General features: G+C 38.3%; 1 protein-coding gene across 6 annotated transcripts in view; it reads right to left on the bottom strand.

Moving 5' to 3' along the window:
- LOC121327563 (phospholipid-transporting ATPase IH-like) overlaps window positions 1-26804 on the bottom strand; it is a 76169-nt gene extending 49365 nt beyond the window's left edge. For 5 of the 6 annotated variants that reach the window (XM_041271652.1, XM_041271651.1, XM_041271654.1 and 2 more), the window contains exon 1: window positions 26280-26803. In XM_041271652.1, the coding sequence (XP_041127586.1) occupies window positions 26280-26318 (39 nt within the window). In that variant the 5' untranslated portion in view covers window positions 26319-26803. Of the gene's footprint in view, window positions 1-26279 lie in introns of all 6 variants that reach the window. The other variant, XM_041271650.1, reaches the window with a different exon arrangement.

A 26804-nucleotide genomic window follows, 5' to 3' on the forward strand; every position in this document is an offset into this window, starting at 1 on the left:
ATATATTATTACACTGTAAACCTACTAAATCCTAATTTGTTTTATTTCAACAAAGGAGAAAGAAAAGTGTAATGAAACCCATAATTTATCTGTTTTACATTAATACAATTCTTCAGTTATCCTGTTGTGCTCTATACATTGCAATCTAAATTTCTGTTCTAGATTATCTTATGTAACATTTGCTTTCAAAACAATAGACAAGGCAGATTCATCATTTTCTTCACTGACTTGTATTTGCTGTGCTGCTGTTTATTGCCATTTACAAGGACTGTTCTTCTGCTTCTCCACTTTCTCAGGCGAGAATTCAGGCACATGTAAAATATCTTCTCCTGGTAACAATGCGTCTAAGAAACATAGATACTGGAGTATATAATATGCATTTTAATGCTGATCTTCCAGTGTAAAGTTTAATCTAGGATACAACTATATCACATCACAGCATCTCCCCCATAGTATGTCCTTGTCACTGGGACCTACTGTATATATATAGTGAAAATGATTTCCAATAGGAAGTAACTAAGAGGTTTATGATAATGTGTATTTCTTTCAAACCACAAGATTTGCATATAGAATTCCTGGGCACTAAAGATAAGAAGCACAGAAATAATGTATTAGCTCTGTGAATTACAATAACGTAAGCCTGTGACATGTGTTAATGCTCCCCTTGTGAAAGTGAATCTATCATCAGGCACACTAGCATAACACACACAGGAGAAGTAAAGTGTTTTAATGTTTTCAACAGGATTTATGAAACAACCACTGTTCTTTTTAAGAAAACTCTAGGAATTACAGGTATCAAAATGTTAAAATGGGTGCAGAGATGTTTCAAAATATCTCAGGAAATGGGCTGTCAAAGATTTACTGCAAGCTGAAAAATCAGCTGCGAGATAAGGAACTTGGCTAAACACAGAACAATGTTCAATACAGCATACACAATTCAAAGTTACCCATTTCCAGTTTGGCAGTGAGTCAGTTTGCCTGCCAGCAATCTAAGGCATTTAAAATTGTTCAGTAGTTTCATGAATATTAGTTTTTTCCAATTTGCGTTGCTCAGTTACCAATTGCTATTCCACAGGTAGAAATAATACTCCCACTGCATAGCAGTTTCACCCACTCCAGGTTTTAAGTCAATCTTGATTAGCCACAGTGTATAAGAACATAAGAAAAGTTACAAACGAGAGGAGGCCATTCGGACCATTTTGCTCGTTTGCCATAAGAATATAAGAACATAAGAACATAAGAAAGTTTACAAACGAGAGGAGGCCATTCGGCCCATCTTGCTCGTTTGGTTGTTAGTAGCTTATTGATCCCAAAATCTCATCAAGCAGCTTCTTGAAGGATCCCAGGGTGTCAGCTTCAACAACATTACTGGGGAGTTGATTCCAGACCCTCACAATTCTCTATGTAAAAAAGTGTCTCCTATTTTCTGTTCTGAATGCCCCTTTTTCTAAACTCCATTTGTGACCCCTGGTCCTTGTTTCTTTTTTCAGGCTGAAAAAGTCCCTTTTTGTGTCTTAGTATGCTTAGTATACAGAATCTAAGTCATTAATGTAGATTAGGAAGAGCAGAAGACCTAACATTTATCCCAGTGGTACACCACTGGTTACCTCGCTCCATTTTGAGGTTTCTCCTCCAATCAATACTTTCTGTTTTCTACATGTTAACCACTCCCTAATCCATATGCATGCATTTCCTTAAAGCCTGAGTTGTCAGTGCTGTCTTCACTAGACCAGCACCCTAATGCACCTGGCTTTCCAAACACAAGAGACACACACAGAACAGTTAGGGTGTAAAATGACATTCAGTAAACTGTTAAGCATGACTGTACAAGTTCCACAGTTCAACTTGACAAAAAAGCATAATCATATAGAAGACTTAATCGCTACAACTAGAGTTTTATTAAAATAGCTGGAATTGTAGAAGAGGAGCAAAAGTCATTTTTTCTTAAACAAAGGTTACTGCATTCTGCATGGGAAAATAATTAAATAGAGGGAACGCAAAATAATTTTGAGAAATTATGTCAGGAGTTAATAAAGGAATACTCCCCTTTTTCAAACCCAGGTGTAGGTCTAACTAAGACTTACAACATGAAAGTAGGGAAAAGGAAAATCCTCGTGATTTTTTACGATGAGCTTAAGCGCACATACCAAGCTGGTTGTGGTCCAGGTGAGGATCCTGGTAAAATGATACAATTTAGACAGTTGTATTTGAATAGCTTGCATCCAGTGATAGGAGAGTTAGCAAGTTTGGTTGTGAACTCTGCATCCCCAATGCATGCGACAGTGGATAAGGCACAAGAAATCGGGTCCTGTAAAATAGGGAGTTTCCATAGGAAAGGCACAGCAGCTGCAGATATGATTTATGTAGTAGCAAGCGAGGAGCAGTCCCTGCAGACAGAGGGATCAGTACTGCCGGCCACTAAAACAAATAAACAACAGTACCAAGTAAAGGAGGCAAGACCTCAGCAGTCCAAGAATAATTAATTATAGTAACATTTCAGCCGGGAGGAACCAAGCTAGCCAGCGCTGGAGTAATAACAGAGAACACCATAAGAATAGAAATAACGGGGGTAAGTTTAAAACCACTTTGTATCAGGAAGAGTACCCCCAGGCTAAATCAGAGATTAAAGAACAAAGGGAATCGCTTAAGCAGATACAGAAAACTTTGAAGTAGCTGACTACTATGCAGCCCTTAAGTGACACGGGTGTCAGCACTACCCAAAGACAGAACACAGGCTACAGCACCAACAGCTACCTCCACATGACTAGACAGGGAACAAACACAGCTTCCCCAGATTAATACAGTCAGGCAGAGAAGAGCCACTGAAACAGAAAGTGAGGTGGGAAGCATGGAAATGCATAGTGTCAGACCAGGACGGTGTTACAATACTGGGAATAAAGTTGGGAGACATCATAATCAAAGGTAATCGACCATATTTTTCAGTTGTGATTGAAGGAGCTGTAACTTGCGAGGCGTTACTGGATTTAGGTGTGGATGTTACACTAATGAGTAAAGAGATGTTTGATCATTTCAATCAGGTAATAGGAGATTCAAATAGACAGGTGAGACTGACACCCAGCACGGAGTTTCACAGCTATATCCACCCCCTTGGAATTAGCTGGGTCTGTCTTGAGTTTGGGAAACTCTGAGTTACCCATCCGGTGTATATTACAAGCGCAGCTGCAGAAAACTTGTTGATTGGGGCGAATCTATTGATGAGAGTCTGACCTTTGATTGACTGTATTGCTAAGGTGTTGTGGGCTGGTGTAAAGAAACCAATATCCTACAAGAAAACTCAATTTCAATACGAGCAGAGTCCGTGGACCTGATAAGAAAACAGCTCAAGCAAACCCCCCTCCCCCAAACCTAAACAAACAGAGCCCGCAGGGGCAATTAAAGTCTCCAGTATACATAGCTGAAAGGACTGAAGGCAGTCGTGGGGTTGAAGGAGGCTCGATGCAAATGCATGTCCTTCGTGACCTTAGAGCCGAAAGGATGTGTGTGTGTGTGAAAGTAGAAACCACTGAAGTGGCTGGTGCTGTTGTAACTCCACAGTATGAGAACACTTTGGTCAGTGACTATCTGTTTGATCAGATTGAAGAGAGTAACCCACAGCTGGTATAGGTAAACAAAAGAGATATGTTAAATGATGTCCCCTACAGTAAGCACCCCTTCCTAAGCATAGGTACTAGTGCTATTTGTGTTGGGATTGGAGATGTTTACACATTATGTAAGGATAGGGGCACAGATTGACTTTAGATCATTGTAGGACCTTGCCCTGAATACTTGGAAAGGGGGATGAAAAGGTTAATTATACTAAACCCTGTCAATGGACTTAAGTACAGTATATTAATGAGAATCAGTCAAAACCAGGTCCTGTTCTCTCCCCACAGAACAGGATCCCGTGATGACTCTCACAGCCATACAGCAAGCACCACAAGAAATTGTACAGCCCTTGCAAGTGCATTTAGCGTAAGGTTTAGGAAGTACCGTCCCAGAAGTTGCCTTTTTGGTTAATTTGCTGGTGGTGAAATCCACAAATATCTGTCGATTGAAAGCTGTCTTGAACGTTGGGTTCTGGCAGGGTGATAAGCATGTGCAGTTAGTCACATCACCTGTGGTTGCATATAAGATAGCAGTCCTAATCTCTATCTGGTGCCTAACTAAGAAATGTACAGCACTATTCGGGACATTCACTGGCTCTGCCCTAGCAAACCCTTTATTAGGGATACAGCTCAGATATTGTGTGGTTTGAGGAAAGATGCTACTGTTGAGAAATGAAAAGTTACTGTGACAATGCTGAGGGGAAAGGCGAAAGCCTAAGCAGAAAAAGCTAATGCTCAGTGGCTCATGAGCACCCTGGAACAAGAGCTTATACTGTGACATGACCAGCACGATACTGTTATTAAGCTACTGGCAGTCCCTGTGTTACCCACAGTGCTGAGGGGGACGATTGCCCACATTGGAGATTTAGCCCTTTATTACTTGGAGACTAATTTTCATGAGGCAGAAGTTGAAATACTGGATGTCTTTAGAGGACATGAGTTTCAAATGGATTCTGCTATAGAGCAGCTCCTGAATCAAAAGGAGCTCCACACAGTGAAAATTACCGTCACTCCAACTGGCCTTCAAGTCTTGGATTTGAGACTGGGACCCAGAGACAACTTAGTTATCCGTAGGAAAGAGTTTGGAGTTATATTCTCTCTGAGCATACTGTTTGGGTTAGTGACTGCCTTGTTCATAAGAGTGTGGTTAATTGTCCAAAAATATCTGGTGGTAAGGAGAGAGGTGATATTTCTGGTTTTGCCTCTTGTGGATGGTAACTGGTGATCTAAGACAATTCATTTAATGAAAAATGAAACTGCTGTGTCTTGAGAAGAGGGTCTCCCTCTTGCAGACATACTGAACTATGTAACCTACTGAATGAGGTGACTGGGGCTAGGAGGTGCCTGAACTGGATTATGCTGAAAGGACAGGTGAATTATGCATAGAAAATTCTCACATGCAACAACAATCGTTTTGATGCAAGGAAGACATAAACTAGCGATGTCCCAGTGGAAACGGACATTGAAACATCAAAGGACTGGGAGTTTAAAAAGACTATAAAAATCAAAGCGGAACTGAACATGTTGCGCTCCACATCGAATGCTAATGAGGACCAACGTAAAACTTACAGTGACTGTTATCAGACAAACCAGTCTAGGTGTGCTGTACACCTAAAACCACAGTATCCAAAAGAAACCGTGCCCTGCCACCTGCATAGCTACAATATTCAGTGAAGAGGACACAGCAGACAACCGCTGTCGTGGATCCTATACCGAGGACTGAAAACTTTGCAAACCAGCGGACCAAAAGTCTAAGCTTCAAGGAAGCGTTCAGTTTAATTCCAGTTGCATTTTCCTTTCATTGAACTAAATTAATTGTAACACATTCACATAGAACTGAACTGTTAATTATTTAGTTTGCAGTTTGTGTGTGAAATAGCTTTTAGTGAAACTTGATGTAGCTATAAGTAATCTACCTCATATTGTTGTATGAAGAAGGGTAAAAAATTGGCAACAACTAAATTTATAAAAAATAAAAGTAAACTTGCCACCTCCTTAATCTATATTCCATTAATAAGCTTAATGTGATATATTCTAAGATTGTCTGCATCGTTTCAGTTGAGGCTGTGCTTGTATGTGTGCGTGTGTGAGTGCTGGCAATTTACTAGCTACATCACAGCTTGCTTGAGCTACTGCAGTGGCTGCTGTGTGTGTGTGAGAAGACAGGCGCTGTCATATTTCAATTGCCTGCTAACCAGAATGAGTGCAGTGAGAGTTTTTGACTTGGTGCTTAGAGACTAAGAGACTTACTTTCTGACTTTTCTGATTTCTGTTTAATATTTGTGTACTTAATAAAATACTACTATTGATTAAACATTCCTTGTGTCTGCGCATGTATGTGCGTTCACAGTAAATCCTTGATCTTTGTAACATATCAATTAAATTTTATTAATAAAAGAAATAATCAACCCAGATAAACATTAAATGATCAATTATTGAATTGTTCCTACACACAGATATAACGGATAGGCTGTGTTTACTGTGTAGGCCATAAGTAGCCTAGCTACTGCACACATAGACAGGTAGATGACATCCAGTATGTAATGAGTAGCCTATGTATTTACATAGAATGCACTCGCCTCACAACATATCCTACTGCAGGCTGACCTTTCCAGCTGCAGGCCTACGAATAAGATTATAATTTTTCACGGATTGCGCAACCAGCTTCATCAAGGGACGATAACTAAGTCCACCCAGGTCCAGGAATAACTAAAGAAATAATCAGAATGAAAACATTTTTTTCTCCTGAGTTTGGTTACCTATTAGTTTTCATTCTGATTATCTGTTTAGGCTACAGTGCGTCCGTCAGCTCAACAAAGCCTCACCAAAGGCTAGCGAATGTCAGTGCAGTGTGATACCATAAAAATGAGTGGCTGGATTTACTGTCAATCAACCCATGCTTTTTTTTTTTTTGTTAGATCAGCTGTTCGTACATTAAAAAAAAGGCACTGAAGTTATACAATGTAGTTAATGCAACTGCGCGCCCGACTCCTTCCTTCCCCGAACCTCCAGAAGAGTGGTGTCTTTTTGACTAATCACAATAAACTAATGCAGGAAGAGTATCACTCGGTGTGAAATATCACTGCGTCCGTTCCTCTATCGATCCTATAAACCAGACTTTATTATCACATTGAAATATTTGCGCCGTTTCAATGTAAATGCAAATCCACTTGCCGTGCCAGTGTGAATGAGCCTTTACCAAGAAACAAATGTATATTCACTATACCAGAAGTAGTTTAAAAAAAGGTCTTGAGAAATGAAACGCATGCTCATATGTCTTGCAGGGCTAAAGTTGAATTCATTTTCAATTGCTACAATTCCAATCTGAGACCTGTATGTAAATCAGTGTTTTTGACGGATTAAAGATTGACGGCAGTGATTTTAGACCTACAGTATATTTGTGCTATGTAGGTGCAAAATCTTAATGCAAGCTTCCCAACATATTCTTTCATATGTAACTAATAACTGTCACTTTCGGTGTGTCAGAAGCTTCTCAAACACTGCTGAAGTTAAAGTAAACAGAACTACTCAAGTGTTTATCAACCTGTACCCCAAGATAAGCCACAGACAGATTTTTTTTCCAGCATTTTACAGTAACCAGTAATCCACCTGGAGTGCATCCAAACAGGTGGCTGATGAAATCCAGGCAGATTCCCCAGTGCTGTAAAATGCTTGAAAGAAATCCATCTCTGGCTTATCCCAGTGAGGAAAAGGTTAATCAAATTTACCCCTAAGTAATACGGACAAGTATACAGTATGTACTGGAAGAAGTGGAGTGGCTCTAGACATATTGTATGACGGCATATTACATACAAGTAGTGGCCTTTGAGTTTGTTTGCATGGGTTTCTTGCACATACAGTACTTGTGAATGCCTCATGCATGCGCCATGCAAGCAGACTCCAGCTCTGTCAGACCAGCATGTGCTGTGTGTAATAGAAGCCAGCTATTTTTAAAACAGATGTCACAAAGATTCTCAAGGCTCAATATTCTCTTCGCCAACACCCTCACTCCCTGTGCTCTAAGTTAGTTGGAACTGAAGTCTCTCTGTTGCTTGGCTGGGATGGAGGAAAGCAGATCAAACTGAAGGGAAGAGGTGGGGAGGAAGCATCTTTTAGTGATCCTTTAATGCAGTTAAACCAGCATGAAAACACTAGAGAAAGAAGACAGTAAAAAACAACAAAAAACACCTACAATTTCTGACATTAAATCTCAAGAGTTTTCAATCCATACCTTGAGTTTTCAATCCATACCTTGGTACCATTTAAATGTCAGTATCATTCCAAATGAGTTTCCCGTCAGGAAATCTTAACTTTACCACAGTATAGTCTTTTAATTAAACCTATCACTAACATAGTCAGATGGCATATACTGTTAATCGAAGGGCAATTGGAGACATTTCAATGGGTAAAAACAAATGGCTTACCTTGATGGAACAGGTCGATTTGTTTAACCTGAAAAAGTCTTGACGCAGTCTAAAAGAAGTGACTTTTCTAAAACACAGTAAATGTTAAAAAAAAAAATACGATAAGAGGTTTGTTTGTTTACGTGCAAGTTTTGCACAAATGAAGGCTGACTAAAGCATCTGTTTTGTAAAGAACAGAAGTTCTCTTTTTTTCCTTTTTGTTTAAAAAAAAAAAGTGTTTGCCTGTACATATTCAACGAATGCTAAGCTTAAATTGCTTTGTGAAATAAATAGATAGCATCGTTCAATGGGGGCTAGTGTCCAGCAGGTTTACAGTCGTGCCGCAAAAAGTAAAGTTCAAATGACCAGTACAGTAAAATGTCACCATACAATAATTGATTCTGAGTTTCAGTGTTTAAAAATAAAATATCAAACAGAACGAAATTTCAATATACCATTTGTAATTCAGTAATATGAGAGAATTGGTCAGGGGTCTGAATACTTTTGCAAGGCACTGTATATATATATATATATATATATATATATTATATATATATATATATATATATATATATATATATATAGAGAGAGAGAGAGAGAGAGAGAGAGAGAGAGAGAGAGAGAGAGAGAGAGAGAGAGAGAGAGAGAGAGAGAGTTGTCTTCAAAAGTTTACATACCCTCTATTTGCAACAATGTGTTATAAATATTGTTCGATACATGATACTTGCACGGCAATGATGCCTCTTGTGAATGCGTTGAACACTCATTCGTCTTACCAAGTAGTTAAACATCTGGTGAATTAACTGAGTTAAGGCACAGGGTATCAATATTTATGACTCCAACTCCAACTATGAAACTCAATGTTTGTATGGAAATAAACAGAAGTGCCATAATGGTATGGAAATAAACAGAAGTGCCCCTAAACTTCTTCTAAAATGGCTAATAATAAACACTTTTCCCTTTGTAGCATGCTGTGGTTGATCACGTAGAGTGGAAGCGACAGCGTGGGAGAAGTACAGGCGTGGAAAAATGCAGAGCAGTTTAGAAGCAGTAAGGAGAAATTGCATCTTTAATTGCTTTAATCAGAAAACACAGGACATTGGGGAAACACTTGCAGCTCAAAGGCAAACAGCAGCGTGTGTTTTTCTGATAACAAACAAGCTGAAACTTGGAGCAGCTGATTCAAATTCAGCGCCGTTCTGAGACACGGGCGAGGGGAGGAGCCAACAGCACAGCAGAACAACGCAGCTAATAGCGAGGCAGTCTTCCCAGTGACAGCGAGTGGAAGTGACAGCGTGGGAGAAGTACAGGCGTGGAAAAGTGCAGAGTAGTTTAGAAGCAGTTTCAAAGCAGGTTGACGGCTGCAGAAGAAACTAAACTTCAAAAAAAAAAAAAAAACATCAACATGGTCTTCAAGCCAGTAATCTGTGACACCTGCATGATGTGGGAAATCCAAGAAAACCCAGCAGAGCTAAACCAAGTGTGCTTAAAGTGCCGCGCGATCCAGGACTTGCATAAACTAGTAAGTATGCTAGAAATGAAGCTGGAAGAAATTAGTCAGCAACAGGATCTTGAGGAGCTGGCACACCCACAATTCATGGAAGTCTGCATCACCCCTAACAGAATGAAAGCCACCAGGATGATAGAAGGTCAGAACAGCTGGGTTCAGGTAGGCAGAAGCAGGGAAAAAAAGAAACTTTGTCAAACATAACCACCAGAAATCAAAACAACCAACAAATTTGAGTCACTTCAAAATTCTGATGAGCAAAACCAACAACAAGAGAACGAAAGGAACAACATCCAGGACCCTATTGACAGTGGTGACCAGACAGCAAAAAGAAGGGAGGTCATGATTGTTGGGGACTCCATATTGAGAAACACAGCAAGTTCAATTCGCAGTTTGGACCCCCTTACTACAACAGTGTGCTGCCTTCCAGGAGCCTGGGTCAAGCACACCACTGAGAACGTGGTCAGGCTCCTAGAACGAACAGGAGACGACCCGGTAGTAGTCGTCCACATCGGTACAAACAACATTGGAAGAGACAGACCAAAATCCCTGCAAAACAAATTCAGAGAGCTAGGAAGGAAATTAAAAGAGAAAACCAAAACTGTGGTATTTTCTGGTATACTACCGGCACCTTGCAAAGGACCATATGGACAGCTGGAAATAATTAATCTAAACACATGGCTGAAGACGTGGTGCACACGGGAAGGCTTCACCTATCTTGATCATTGGACCACATTCTACAACGAGGACTATCTGTATAGACGAGACAGACTGCACTTAAATAACAAGGGAACCAGTCTACTTGGAGAAAAGATCCTCGAACAGGTTCAGAAGCATTTAAACTAGAAAGGAAGGGGGGAGAAATCAACAAAAAAACAGAAGGGAGACCGCATCAAAACAAGGACAACAACTCAGGTAAGACAACCATTAAATGTATTTATCTAAATGCTAGAAGTATCAGAAACAAAAGTTTAGAACTTGAAGCTACTGCACTAACAAGTAACTATGATGTGATAGGTGTTAAAGAAACTTGGTTGTCTGAGAGTGATGGGGACGAATATAATATTTGTGGGTATACACTGTATAGGAAAGACAGGCAGGACAGAAGAGGAGGAGGGGTAGCGCTATACATAAGAAACGGTCTATTAGCCCAGGTGTTAAACCTGGACAAAGAAAACAAAGCCGAATCAATATGGGTCAGAATAACTGACAAAAATTCAAAGGGCATAATAATAGGAGCATGCTATACACCGCCAGATTCAGACAGTGAGCAAAATAATCTGTTATACAATGACACTAGAAATGCGTGTAGCAAAGGAGAAGCCATGCTAATGGGGGATTTCAACTTCCCCCATATAAAATGGGAAAACCCGGTGGGTAGCACGACGGATGAAATTGAAATGGTGGAAATGACAAATGACTGCTTCCTAACACAATTTGTCAAGGCACCGAATAGAGGGGAGGCATGCCTTGATTTAGTCTTATCAAATAACGAAGACAGAATAACTAAAACAGAGGTCAGAGAACCACTAGCAAACTCAGACCACAACATGGTCTCATTTGAAGTGTTTTTTAAAACCCCAAAAGTAATGACTAAAGCTAAGGTTTACAATTTTAGAAAAGCAAACTATGAAGGTATGAAACAGAGACTAACAGAAGTAGATTGGAGTAAAATAGAGAAAACACCCACCCGAAGAAGGATGGTTGTTCTTCAAAAATGTAGTACTAGAGGCGCAAAGCAATTACATTCCTAAAGTAGGAAGTACATCTAAATGTAAAACTAAATTGCCCAAATGGTTTAATAGATAAATTTAAAAAAATATTCAGCGAAAAAAGGAACTTTACAGAGCGTTAAAAAGGGACCAAAAAGAAAGTACACAGAACGAGTACACGGAACTACAAACGCAAGTCAAAGAGGAAATTAGAAAGGCCAAGAAAGAAATAGAAATGAACATTGCAAAGGGGGCTAAAACCAATTCCGAAATGTTTTTCCAATATTACAACAGCAAGAGAACGTTCAAAGAGGAGGTTAAATGTCTAAGAGATACAAAATGGCAAAATCGTAGATGAAGAAAAAAAAGCAAATATATTAAATGATTACTTTTCACAAGTTTTTACAAAGGAAGATACGGACAACATGCCCCACATGTCATCCGGTTCCTATCTAGTTTTAAATAACTTTATCATAACCGAGGCAGAAGTGTTAAAGGGACTAGGAGCGCTTAAAATAAACAAATCCCCTGGGCTGGATGAGATCCTCCCAATAGTACTCAAAGAAATGAAATAAGTTATTTACAAACCGCTAACCAAGATCATGCAGCAGTCTCTTGACACAGGGGTGGTACCGACAGACTGGAAAATTGCAAACGTAATACCGATCCACAAAAAGGAAAACAAAACTGAACCAGGTAACTACAGACCACTAAGCCTGACTTCTATTATATGCAAACTTATGGAAAATATAATCAGATCCAAAATGGAAAATTACCTATATGGTAACAGGGTCCTGGGAGACAGTCAACATGGTTTTAGGAAAGGGAGATCGTGTCTAACTAACTTGCTTGATTTTTTTGAGGATGCAAAATCGATAACACCGTGTAACAATTTTTTTTTTTTTTTTGTGGTTCCTGGGTAGTAAGTGTTATTTCCTAATTGCTTATGCCTCAAAAGTATAGAAAATGGCTATTATTCCCCACAAACTTTGCTTTTGTGACCAGGACAGTGACATTTTGAAATTTACCTATTTTCCAGAACATTCCAGATAGATTCAGTGCTGAGTAAACTTGGAGTAACTTCTAGAACTTTCTAGAACTTTCCAGTAATATAAATAGCAATATAAATACAGGGGCCTTAAGCCCACCATTTCATAGTTCCAGCTGCCTAAGTGGATACATATCTGCATTTTTCTGAGATGGCATCAAGAGGCTGCAATGGTGGCATTCCTCATGAGTCTACAAGGCGGTTTTACCAAGTTTCCCTGCTATCTTTGCCTTTGGGACAGCAGGGACACCAAGGCGCACTACCTCTGTGGGGAGGAACAACTTCAAGTGGAAGCCACTGGTGGACCCTCGGAAGGTGCTGATGCCACCACTGCACATCAAATTGGGCCTTATGAAACAATTTGTCAGAGCTCTAGATAAGGAGTTAGCAGCCTTCAAGTACCTGCAAGACTTCTTCCCTAAGCTGTCTGAGGCAAAGGTCAAAGCTGGTGTCTTCGTCGGACCACAGATAAAAAAGATCCTGGAGTGCAATGAATTCCCCAAGAGGCTCACTAGTAAGGAGAAAGCGGCTTGGAACAGCTTTGTCGCAGTGGCTTCCTGGGCAATCACAAGGCCGAAAACTATGTGGAACTGATTGAGACTCTGGTGAAGAACTACGGCACAATGGGCTGCAGGATGTCCCTCAAAGTCCATATCCTTGACGTTCATCTTGATAAATTCAAGGAGAACATGGGAGCGTACTTGGAGGAGCAAGACTACGCGGCAGCCTAATTCAAGCATTCAAAATTCTAAAAGGTATTGACAATGTCGACCCAATGGACTTTTTCGACCTGAAAAAAGAAACAAGGACCAGGGGTCACAAATGGAGATTAGACAAAGGGGCATTCAGAACAGAAAATAGGAGGCACTTTTTTTACACAGAGAATCGTGAGGGTCTGGAATCAACTCCCCAGTAATGTTGTTAAAGCTGATACCCTGGGATCCTTCAAGAAGCTGCTTGATGAGATTCTGGGATCAATAAGCTACTAACAACCAAACGAACAAGATGGGCCAAATGGCCTCCTCTTGTTTGTAAACTTTCTTATGTTCTTATGTTCTTAACATACACTTCCAAACCATGCATTTGCAGTATGTTCAGACAACAGCTTCCTAAGATATAGCCCCTTCATTAGCACCAATCACAACCCACGTGTTTTGTGATATCACATTAAGAACTTGTGCATTATAATAAGTTTATAATTTCTCGTACAATAGAGAACCTCAACTGCAGTAAATGTATAACTGGACTCCTTCATCTTATCCACAAGTTTGGAAAGCTCAATCACAAGGATATCGTGTGACCAGGCCTGGAGTTATGTACTATAATCTCCAACCCTGGTCCTTGAGACCACAATCAGTATTGTAGCCATATGATGAACAAGAATGAAACACATTCCAGTGCATGCTTAGTTCAGTCTATTTATTCTTTGAAATACAGAACATGCTGTGCTTAGTCCAAGGGATCTCTGATGAGAACAACAACAAAAAAAAAGAGTGCAGCCACTATCAGCCATCAGCCCCTTTGAAAGCAATGCCTGTGACATTCTTGTGTCAGATATAACAGCTGGCTGGTATAAGAACCCACTGAAAAGAACTGGCTTCCACCTTTCAGCTATTCAATCTCTCTGAAACAGAGACCGGGGTAAGCCAAACTGAAATGAATATTTCAAATGGGGAGAAGGGGGGAAAACTGAGAAAAATATTCAAAAAAACAAAAAAGAGAATATAATAATGGAGAAATTGTATCTCAGATGTATGCATTCCCCCAATGATGAATAATTGGTAACTGTATTAAAATTCCCCACCAGCTGTGTCAATGCAGCCACCAGCTCGTACCAGAAGAATTTTGCTGAGGGGCAATTAGGTTGCAATCTTCTGTCCTTTCTTTATTTCATGTGCTAATTATTGGAAAAACAATACCATGCAAAAATACCTAGTTGTGTACTTCTGTAGCAGTTGTGCTGGTATAGTTTACTGGCTTTTATTGTTAGTTTGCCTAGCTGTAGAGTTCTAGAACATCAGATGATTGTCATTGTTGTGCAGTGCGATAGCACTGATTAACTAAGGAGGGACCGTGCCTGTGACCAAAAAACACTGCACAGTATTTGAATCAGCCATCTGCATGTCCAAGCACTGTACAAGTATACTGCTTTATCAGAAGCACATGTGCAAATAACTTTTTCTAACGTGACAGATGGTTTATTTATCCAATCCATTATTGTTAGATAATGATTTCTTTTTTTCAACTTATTTTAATTGGGTATATACTTTGAGCCTGTGGGTCATTTCCATTACGCTTACTGCACTTTTTAAAAATATATGTTTACAAAAATACACATAAATGCGACAGCCTTGATGCTTAGATAGCTAATGACTTTCCACATGGAAAAAAGGAAAACATTTTTTTTTTTAAATGACAAGTATGAAAAACAACTTTGAGAATTTAAAATAAAATAGAAAAGTTTGTAAGATTATTATTTTTATTATTAATCAGCACTGAATTTCTTTATTGTAACTTTTAATTAATATTTGGAAATATTAAACTAAACTAAAAGTAATTTTTTCATATTACTGCTATGGCAATGAACATGCTTTCTCTGGCAGATATTGTTCATTTAACAGTAAGTGTGAAAAACAATCAGCCTAGCAGTGGTATACTTGCTTTCTACTTTCCATTGGTGCAGCCCTACTCCTGGCTTCTCACTGTCACAACGTTATCAGAGCAAAAGTAATCTGGCCTTGTCGTGATGACTGTAAATCAAATGTTTTTACATAAGAGTCATTCTATGCTCCAGTTATTTTGCAAAAGCAATGATGAACACAAATCCAACTGACCTTGGATGAAACAGGGGCCTTTTATTAGAAGTTTCACCTTTGATGTTGTCACACTGGGTAAAATACTGGCCCACCCTTTTGCCCTTCATTAACGTCACCGTCAACCATGAAACAAGTTAGCTCAATGAGTGGATCAGGGATCAAGACTTCTTTGTAGCCACAGGATGTAAATTGTTCGTGTTGGTGTCTCTATGCCGCATGGGTTCTTGCATAGCAATGAGGTTAGCTCGCATTTGAACAAGAGTTAAAGGTTAGGATCCTCCTTTAATATTCTGCAAATACTCCAGCAGGGTGACTGTTTTAGGGTGCCAGTTATGATGTTAGCACTTGTTGTGGTCCATGGTGCTGAGCCTAATGCAAGTTACGTTATTGGCAGCACTGATTCAGAGATTCATAAAGCATTTTAAGCCACACTGCACTGCAAGCATGCCCCATGTATGTGACAGAGACACACCAATCCTGTACTCTGGCTGTCAAAAAGGTACCTGGAGACAAATTATCAGTGTTAACCCAGACTAAACTACTTAACATTTTAGTCCCTTACTGGAAGTCAACCCATTTAAAACCTATTTACCACAAGCAGCAGCATGTCTAAATGAAATGTACTGCTCTATGGTAAACTATGCTGCTTCAAGGCCAACAACTGTATTACGCCTTTAATTTGTCAATAATTTAGGAAGACATAGTAACTTCCTTTTGATCTTCAATACTCCCCTTTTAAGTACAATGTTTAGAGCATTAAATATTAACCACATTGTAGCCACAGCACAAGCAAAACAGCAGACTGTAAATGCAAAAGAAGTCGATGCAGCACAACCTTTATAGATTTCACCTTAAATACAATTTTATGTCTTCCTGAAAAAAATATTGGGTGAACAAAAAATATATACAGTGATGAGAAAAAGTCTCTGAACCCCTTAGGGTTTTTCACATATTTCAAACCTAAAATGTTATTAGATCTTAATCTAAGTCCTAGCAATAGATAAAGACAACCTGATTAAACAAATGACACAGACATATGATACTTTTTCAACATTTATTTATCCACAAATGATTCAACATTCAATATCCATGTGTGAAAAAATAAGTAAACCTTTAGATTCAGTAACCGGTGGCACCCCCTTGAGCAGCAATGACTTCAACTAAGCGTTTCCTGTAACTGTTGGTCAGTCTGTCACATTACATTCTTCTTCTGCAGCCATTCTTTTGTAGATCTGTTTGTATGTTTAGGATCATTGTCTTGCTGCATCTTCTGATACAATGCAGAATTCATGGTTGTGTCAATGATGGCAAGCTGTCCAGGTCCTGAGGCAGCAAAGCAACCCCAAACCATCACACTCCCACCACCATGCTTGACAGTTGGGATGAGGTTCTTCTGTCCGAATGCAGTGTTTAGTTTTCACCAAACATAACGTTTCTTATTGAGGCCAAAAAGATCTTCCTTTGGCTTGTCTGTCCAGAGAACATTGCTCTAGAAGTCTTGTGGATCATCTATGTGCTCTTTGGCAAACTTCAGACGGACAGCATTGTTCTTTTTACAGAGTAGTGGTTTCCTCCTGGCTATCCTTCCATGAACACCATTTTTGTTCAGTCTTTTTCTGATAGTTGAGTCAAAAACACTCACATTAGCCAATGTGAGAGTGGCCTGCAGATCCTTGGATGTAACTCTGGGGTTCTTTGTGACTTCCTTGATCATTTTCCAGTTTGTTCTTGGAGAGATTTTGGTAGGACGACCGCTCCTGGGTAGAGTGACTGTGGTCTTGAACTTTCTCCATTTGTAGACTATCTGTCTGACAGTGGATTGGTGGAGCCCCAAATCCTTAGAAATGATTTTGTAACCCTTTCTAGACTGACAAGCATCAATGACTCCTTTTCTGAGGTCCTCTTTTGATTGTGGCATGATGTGTTTCCACACACCTGTATGGTGAAGACTAAACTCACAAAGTTTCTGATCTTTATATCAGGTGGGGCCTCCCAAACTCACCCCTAAAGATCTACCTAATTATTTAAACACCTGATTCTAATTATCCCCTTAATTTAGCTGATAAAACCAGGGATTCACTTACTTTTTCACATACCCTGAATCTTAATTACTCGGCGTTTGTCTAATTCATACATCATTTTGTTTCATATATATTCCTGTTGGATATTTAAGAAAAGGTTTTGATTCAAGAAGGCTATTATGGTAAAACTATGGAATTTCCATAATTATCACTGGCGTTCACAAACTTTTTATCGGCACTGTATGTATATGATTCAAATATGATAGACAGGAAAGGAAAATATACTACTACACACACAACTGTTGTGTTTATGGTAATGGCAGTGGACAGCTCCAATTTAATTTAAATAACATTTCAACATTAAGCAAATATTAACGGTATTGCAACTTAAAGTGATATAGATAATGGAATAATTCCTTAAATATATCATGCACTGCCATTCACTATAAACTGTACTAGGGTTCACCTGTTCAATCGGTCTCTTACTTTCAGGTAGTGTGATATTGTTTCACCTCACTGGTCACTTAACCTCAACAGTCTCTTTGGGGTCAAAGCATGTTACTAGCTGCAAAAATGTCTGTCAATTCGTAGTTCATTGTATTCTGTCACATGTTAACATTGAAATGAATGCCACCCTCACTGGTCTCCAGAAGTAAGGATAAAGGCTGTTCTACTCCCACCCCTCACCACCCCTTCTTTGAAATTAAAAAAGAAGGTCTCACTTTTAAAATGTCTGGGACTTGCAAGATAACAAGGGTTAGTTTTACCTCAAGACCAGCCTTTCAAAGTGGCTCTACAATGATCAGGCAATTGTCTAGTTTCAGTTCCATGAGACAGTTCTCTCTCATTGTATAATGTAACAGGGATGACAGGGCTACAATTCCACAACCTGAGACTCACATAGCAACCTGCATTAGAGTGGTAAGCAGATACATGGGCTACAATTAGACAACCTCTGACTCACATAGCAAACTGCATTAGAGTGGTAAGCAGATACATTGGTTAAACAAAAGCACAGTACACTTTGAAGTGAAGGCAAACACAACAATCACTGGGTGCATTCTCCCACTTATATTTGAAGTGCAGTAAATATTGTTCAGGTCGTGTTTTACAAACAGAACCTATTATTATAAGAGAAACTTTATAACACAATAAACAAGGTATGCAAATAAAATACACCTCCCTACCAAGTATTGATAGAGGACACTCACCCGCTGAGCAATGTGGCGTGATCTGGAACAGTGCGATTGTCAAGGTCATTGGGTTGTTAAATTTGAATGAATGCAAAAAATATTTCAAAATCAGATCGGGTACACTGTATATATTGTAGATGCCACAAACAAAGTTACTCATAAATGCCCCTGTATAACCTTCCATGTATCAACAACCATGTCTTACATTTTCAAAATAAAGAATTTCTTAATAAGACTACCCAAGTTTCCAAGTTAGCACCAGTTCCCAGGCTTCATTAGCCCAACCAATGAGAAGAAAAAAACTCCTGATCAAGATTTTGATCTTGACTTAATTCAGACACTGTCAAAAACCGGTGTTCAGATAACGTATATATATTGCTGGGCATATGTCACCGTTTCATGTTCATTTGGTTTTTTTTTTTTCTGTTAAGGTTCTTGATGTGAAGCATCCTTGAATAAATGTACTAAAACTCCACAGACTGAGACTCCAAGGGCAGACACTGATTAGTCAGATTCAAGACTGATTAGCAGACAGCTAGTCTGAAAACCACAGAAAGAAAGCTTAGTTTAAAAAAAACAATTATTCACACTTGGTTGCAGTCTTTAAAACGGTTTGCCATGGTTCTGAAATTACACTGGGTGTATTCTTTTCATTTAAGCTATACTTATATTTCACAACTGATTTACAGGTATTCAGGGTCACTGTATAATCAGCTTTCGTTTGTCACATATTATAGTTATTGAAAAGCAATTACTGGTAATCACTGAACCGTTCACAGTATAATTACCTTTAACTTTGTTACTTCAGCAAAAGCTAACAAGTCCTTATACAAAGAAACGGACATTATAAATCTTGAGGGTTTCATGCTTGAGCAAGGTTTTGTTCTTCATTTATGTTCCTTGCACATGAGGGACTGAATTGATCAACTTATATCCTCAGCCGGGAAAAGGGACAGCTGGAAACACACTTGTTACCGATAAAAAGCATTTACATTTTACTAATGTGAATACAAGTTAAGCAGTTGGGACCCACCATACATTTTGCCTCAAAGCATCAGTGTCACACTGTACCTCTGATTTTAAGCATTTTATGATGCCTACTGCAATGGGGGATATTCATGTTGCAAAGTGTAATGGGATAAAACATCATTGTTGCATCACTGCCTACAAAAAAAAAAAAAAAAAAAACACAATAGATCTATACTTAAAACGGTTGGGTACAGTAGGTTCTGTAAGTAGAAATGTTATTATCCCCACCCCTTGTTTAGCAACATGACATTTACTGAAGTATCTAGTCCAGCCTTCTTGTATCTTAAAATCTTCTGTGTGTGCTTACAAAATTATTTTTACAGTAGAAAGGTTTTGGGGCCATATTTTTTCAGTATATTTTTAGAAATAGAAAAATTATGGATTTATTGTATATAATTTTAAAATCATCCAATGCCACTTTATTACAGGTCACAATTTATATTCTTACGTGTTGAAAGTTTAAATGTTTACATTCAGATAATGCCCTCATGAGGAAGTTTACTGTTTTAAGCACATGCACATTACTGTTTTTATTGTTATTTATTTCTTAGCAGACATCACATGAAGCGCAAACAAACTTCTCATCCTGCTATGCCATGTGAAGAGCATTGAGCTGGCATGATTTTTTTTATCAGAAACCAGACGCTGTAATTAAAACCGTGAAGTTTTAAAAATAGTTTTTGCATAAGAATGTCGTTACATTATAAGGGGGTGTTGAAAATAGCACCTCTGTTTTCAATATCAGTATACAGCCAACCACCACTTTGAAAAAAGGGGCATAGCAGAATTCATGCATATAAATCAGACTATAAATGATATAGTTATCAGAAATTATATTTTAGATGAACATCATCATCAGCTTCAAGACCTTCTAAAATACATCTAAAATAAAAACACTTTTAAGCAAATGAAGGACCAAATACATAATTTGTTTGACAATACACTCAAACAGAGTTACCAACACTTTTCCTCCTGTGCAGTTTACATAGAACTGCTAAAACTAAAAACTGGAACTAAATGCTTCTTCCTTTTTGATAAATCTGCAGAAAGTTATAGCTCTAGAGGAAAATACTGACACAGCACACGATGTAAATGAATAAATATTGAATATACTGCACAGAACAGGCTCCATTTGCCTTAATTACAACTTGTGTGTGCCTGCAAATCTGATTAATCTCTCAAAACAATTAAGCCCATTTGTATGAGATTGCAACAGCATCTAATTTAGCTGAGAATACCGGTTACATGTTTTCTCATGTGACTGTTGGACACTGCTTTCTGATATAGTGCACAAAAGGTTAAGCTTAGATAAACTCTAGCAAACATACACCAAGGAATTGCATCTTAGCACACTGAGAAACAGCAGCGTTAAGTGGGCTCATTGAATGCCTGATACAATTTGAATTTCAATCAAAGAACTGATACTATACTGTACACTTTCCATTTATTGTATTGCAAAAAACAAGCTTTTAAAAGGGCTATAAACTGTGTAGCCACAAAAGGCAATGTTAGCAGTACGAAGATTACAAAATATTAAGGCTTACATTCAAAATCTCAAAAGCAGGGTATGTGTGTGCGTACTAATAGGGTAACAACAAAGCCATTTCCACTGTCACAGCAACAGAATGTTACACAACCGTTGAACACATTAAACATTATGAGTGTGAGCTCATGTTATGCTCCTTTGGAATCATTTTATAACAATAACGTTGTCATCAGACTTTCACTAAGGCTGACATGTATTACAGATTGGCGATGACAGAAACTGAACAGGCAACTTTGTTCTCAGAAAATAAAGTTGCACTGGAGGTGAAAGAGGTGCCTCCTTGCCAATAAAAAAAGTCATTCAGTGCCTTTCTTCACCACTGTGTTACCTTCTATTTGCCTGACATAATAACATATAGAATGCAGTGCCCGGTCAGTGTTGATGGGCTCACTCTGCAGCCGCCAAATGTGTTGGCCTGAAAACCACTGTTACTGGACTAATTTAAAGAAGCGAAAGAAAATAAAAATGATCTTGCTAAACTAATCGAAAACTAACCATCATTTAGTGCAGCGACAGTGAAGGGACAAACATTCACGTGGGTTTGATGTAAAGGGAATGGTATCTCTGATGGAACAGTTTGTAAGTATAAAGAACAAATGGTAAAGTGATTGTTTATACATTGCTGCATTATCTCCATGCACACTGCAACATACTGCAATACCCAACACGCTGAAACAAAACACATGGATACTTTATACAATTCAGTGGCAAACTTACAGTTTTAAAAATTACGCTATTGCTTTAAAAATCTAAAAATATTTTTTACAAACCGGTTTTTAATTTGAGTAATGTGTGAACCGGTAATGTGCATCAGGAAATGGCTGGTGCTTTGTTCCGCAGTGCCTTGATTAACACTATCTTGCCCTCTTAAAATGCCCTCAGCTACTGTACCATACAATCATCAGCTTAACAAATACTGATGCAGGTCGTTTTTAGATGTCCGTTTCACATTGTCTTCATGTGATAAGCATTACTAGTCATCTCCCCAAGTGTCAGAAAGGGCTAATTAAATCCGAGGACATGACTGTACAGTACATGTGCAAGTCCCTTCTGCAGAACATTGTGGCAAATCACTCAATGCCCTGCTAGTCAGCCTGGCTGCCATGTACTAAAACAGATTAGATCAGTGCTTACAATTGCACATTTCCAGAGCAGTTATTTTTATTACCATCTCTACAGATCAACATTTTCCAAGCAGTTGCTTACAGTTCATTGGACTTAAAATGGCCACTCTCAACTCTCCCTACACTTCACACTAGGATTCACCTATATAATAGCATAGAGTCCCACAGGGCCATACACAATAGAGCTGAGTTGAGCTAATACCCCCAAAGTGTACTGCTGTAGAGCTACAATAAATATTTGATGAATGATATATCAGCTTGAGATTTCAGAAGACTGGTCTGTGGGATTCTCAAAACTGTCTTACAGAAACCATTGTACCATGCTGTTTTTAAGAGCCAAAACAATACAAATATTTATTGATGACCATAAGTGGAGCTGAATTTATCAGACGCTCACTAAACCTTACAAAATCAGGGCGATTAAACACAAAAACTGTTGATAGCCCAATTATGCCTATTTTACTGTGTTCATATCCAAGGACAGTTAGCTAATTAGAGCATGTATTAGTTTATTAATCGGTCAATAGGCTATATTTTTTCGTACTGACAGTGTTATTGTGTATGTGTACATTGTACATTGCTTATTAAATATCATAAAACTTTAAAACCAGACCTTTTCAGTTCTACACATCTATGTCTTATACTAACGTGACAATATTTCAATACAGGTATCAGCTTAAGTAACTGTACTAGCTGTGGGTTGAAGTTTTAATAAATGGGGTGAACATCCCCGAAAGTTTGATTGATATTATCTGGAGTGTCACAATAATCAAAGTGATGCAATGAACTGATCATCTGACCATTCTGGTCGGTACATTTCATTTTTATAATAAGCAGAGGATGGCACTGATGGGATAGTAAGCAATTGTTTTAAAAAATGTTTAGCAAAGCAGTTACACAATCCACTCCATACACTTCTCTATAACCAGACAGAAAGACTCTTCCTGGCACTTCATCTACTATTGCACTCCATATCAAACTAATGTCTGTTCATGGATCCTCAACCGTTGAGTGCCTGATTAAACATAAAACTACTAGGTTAGAAAATGTCATTTAATTATAAAATAAATTGTGATTTGATTTTAATAAATGGTAATTAGAGAATAAAATGAGTTAATCTAACCACAGTTAAATACAAGCAAACTTCAGGCTTGAAAAAGTAGAAAATCTCTTCTCACAGGTGCTGAGAGGGAAAATATTTTGGTATTCCCCGCAAACAGCAAAAACGCCTTCAAGTTATTTTTTACAAGTTAGCTGGCAGCATGTCGAAAATTTTAAAAAATTCTGTAAAAACGGGTTGGATCCTCAATAGATCAGGTTGGGTATTTTTTATTATCTCCAGACAGTGACATCATACTTTCAAACAGCTTTCAGATTGTCAGGTGTAATAAAAAAACAAATGCTACAAATGTAAATGTTGACAAACGAGCTGTGCACTTCAGCACTGCCTGGTGAGTTTGGTAGTACAATTGCCACAGAGTCCCTGAGTGGCTCACCTGGTAGAAGCACAGCCCCGTGGTGCGCAGGGCAAGTCATACAGCACAGGCTTGTGTCCTGGCTGTGCAAAGTAGGCTGGTCTTTGCTGGGGACTCTGAAGGGAGCGTAGCATTGGCTGTGGTGCTCCCATGGGTTAGGGAGGCAAAACTGGCAGGGACTGTTTATCCTCATCACACTACAGCGAAGAACCCTCCTGGCCAGGCGGCCAGTGAGCTCAAAGGCGGACACCTGAGGTCAATTGACATCCACTCTTAAGTTCAGGGGTGAAAAAGGAAGCTGGCAGGGTCGTAAGTTCAGAACACACCCACTGAACCTTCAGGTCTCCTGAGCCATTTGGGGAATTGCTGTGGTGCGGGGAAAAGCGACTGGGCAATCCAAATCGGGGGGGGGGGGGGGGGATAATAATTGAACACACTAAATTAAAAAAAAAAAAAAACAATTGTGACAGATAGAATTCTAATTTATTTCTTAATATAATGCATAGCAATTTTTTTTTCTTTTCAATGCACAGTATTTTACTGTATGCCTCTGTCAGTCCTTTTTGAAATGAGCAACATTCTATAGAGTTATTCAGGGCAACTCTGATCCTGCAGGGTAAAATCCAGTTTTCAAATCTATTTTAAGTACTGTCAGATTTACCCCAGGGATCACACTTACCCCAAATAAACCCTACATCCTATGGTTAAGACTGTTTAATGTACAGATCATGATTCTACTGTGAAAAAGCAAAATGGTCCTTAAGCAAAATGATAAGGGAGGAAAAATGTTTTTCCAATGAGAAATCTGGTATGTTTTTACAGTTGTAGTTATTACCCCCTTTAAAACAATATTGTCCTTCCTCTCCGTTTTTCAGTCAAGATTGAAAGCATATTTTTATAAAATAACATTCCTGTTTTAGTCCTCCTATTTTACAATCTAAACTGCATTTTTAAATTCTAATATTATTACATTTTTGTGTTAAACTCTTTTTATTGTTATAGTGATACAAACCAGTTGTTTTTACAACTAAAACCACATTTTGAATTGCTATTTTCAACATATTGACAGTTTTTTTTAATGTAATGGTCTACTTGATGGCAGTTTTGTGTATGTTGCACGCCTTGGGATCCTAATATTTTGTGATTTTCTTTGCTTTGTATTGTATAGTTCTTTGAGATACTTTTTGTATGAAAGGTGCAATAGAAATAAGAGTTGATTTGAATTATGTTTTTTAATGCAGAAAATCTCATCACAGGAAAAATCCAAACGGTGGAGTGGTTCAAGCTTCCAGACCAATTCTAGAATGGAGTGGGTTCCCCTCAACCATTCTGGAACAGGTATGAAGCCTTCTTTAACTGGCCACATTCTCAATTTGCGCTAAACAAACACACCTGCCGACTATTACATTTAATTTACTTCTCTATTTTAATTTTCCTGAATGAATGTCCAGGATTCCACCACTGAACTGTTCATCTTTTGGAGGGTTTTATATTCTTAGAGTTATTTGATAGAGGCACACACTTGTTTTACACCTTTTACAAAACAATGCTACCTTATATTACATCGCATATTTCTAAAAAAAACACATCGATGTAAATCTTGCAATAAATTACACAGTAATAGGTTCAGGTTGACTTTCTGCTGAATGATGACATAAAATTGGCTTAATTGTGCTCTTCGTTGAATAAAACAAACAAACAAACAAACAAAAAAAACTTAGTTCAAAAACTAATAATTGAGCTGTTTAGTATATCATATACTGCACACGTTAAGCGATAAATCTGGAATCCAGGTAAACTCGTAGCTTTAACCCTCCTATTAGATTTCGAGTCTATTTGACCCGACTCTAGTTTCCAATTAGCTTAAATGCTATTTTTCTTTTCATTTTCTGTATAATATTTTATGACTTTTCCTAAGTTGGGGTTATGAACTTATATACAGAAAATAGAACCTTTCACATGTTGATTTGTTTTATAACTGGTCATGTATACAAATAAGATGTTTCTTATCTCCGGAAATGGCTGCACCTGTCTGAATCTATTTCTAAAGAAAAAACAATCTCTCTCTCTCTCTCTCTCTCTCTCTCTCTCTCTCTCTCTCTCTCTCTCTCTCTCTCTCTCTCTCTATATATATATATATATATATATATATATATACATACCACACACACACACACACACACACACGGCAGAGCCTAATTTTCTCTGTCAGTATTGCAACAGCATCCCACTGGTAAAGACACTTCAAAATGAGGTGCTCCCTTGTTGTCAGTCAAACAAGTTTTATTGCAGTTCCTGGACTAAAAGAGCATAAAAGAGTAACACATTTGCAAATAAAAACATTGCATTGGGTCAATATGAACCAAAACATAACAGCTGTACCTCAAGTCCTTCTTAATAAACCTTCTCGGAACTACAGGTTCATCGTGTAATCCGCTTTACGAGGCTAGTCTGCACGATGCTGTGTTGTTGACACCTACTTAAAATGCTGTGTTTTCTTACTTGCAGTTAAATATGGCCACCATTTGATGTTTATAAACACAATTACTATTTTACACACCAACCAGTTTAAATTAAAAAAAAAAAAAAGATTAAAATAAAAGAAAATATTTTTTTAAAGAAAATATCTGCCATTGGTAGCCTACGCTTACAAACTGGACCGTTATCATTAAACTAAAATGTAGGATACAATACCCAGGTTAGGAATATCAACATGTGGGTAATACAACATAGTAGACCAACAACTTTGACATGATCTACTGCAACACAGAAGCAACAGATGCATGTGCATTATACTTACATATCTATTAATAAGACTCCGCAACAGGCTGCAATCCATTCTTATTTGACAGATCCCACTGATTTCTATAAATATATATTTTCCAAATGTTCTTCAAACGCTGAAACGCTGAAACGCTAGCTATCTTTTCTTTGTTCTAAGATCCATGAGGCTAATGTGGCTGGCAGTACACCGGTATCAATGTGAAGGAGGAGAGACTTTACAATTTTCTTTCTCAAATCTTTTTTTTTTTTTTAACTGTGGGTGCTGGATAGGTAATAAGTCTACTCATAGTTTTCTCTCGTATTTTGTCGTGCGTAAAACCCGCACTGTTTTCGCGTGTTGTCTTTTTTTTCTTTCTCTGTCTCTGTTGCTTTTCTTTCCTTGTGTTTTTCTCTTCTCTTCTTTTTATTTTTATTTTTCGAGTCCTGCCCTCCCTCTCATCTTCCCCGTGCCTGTGTTATCCTGTCTTGTCGCTCCGCTCTGGGAGCTTTTCTTCCAGCTCACGTCAAAGGAGGCGTGAGCGCTTGCGCACTTGCGCATTTG

This window comes from Polyodon spathula, chromosome 15 (assembly GCF_017654505.1).
Source record: "Polyodon spathula isolate WHYD16114869_AA chromosome 15, ASM1765450v1, whole genome shotgun sequence".
Taxonomy (NCBI): domain Eukaryota; kingdom Metazoa; phylum Chordata; class Actinopteri; order Acipenseriformes; family Polyodontidae; genus Polyodon; species Polyodon spathula.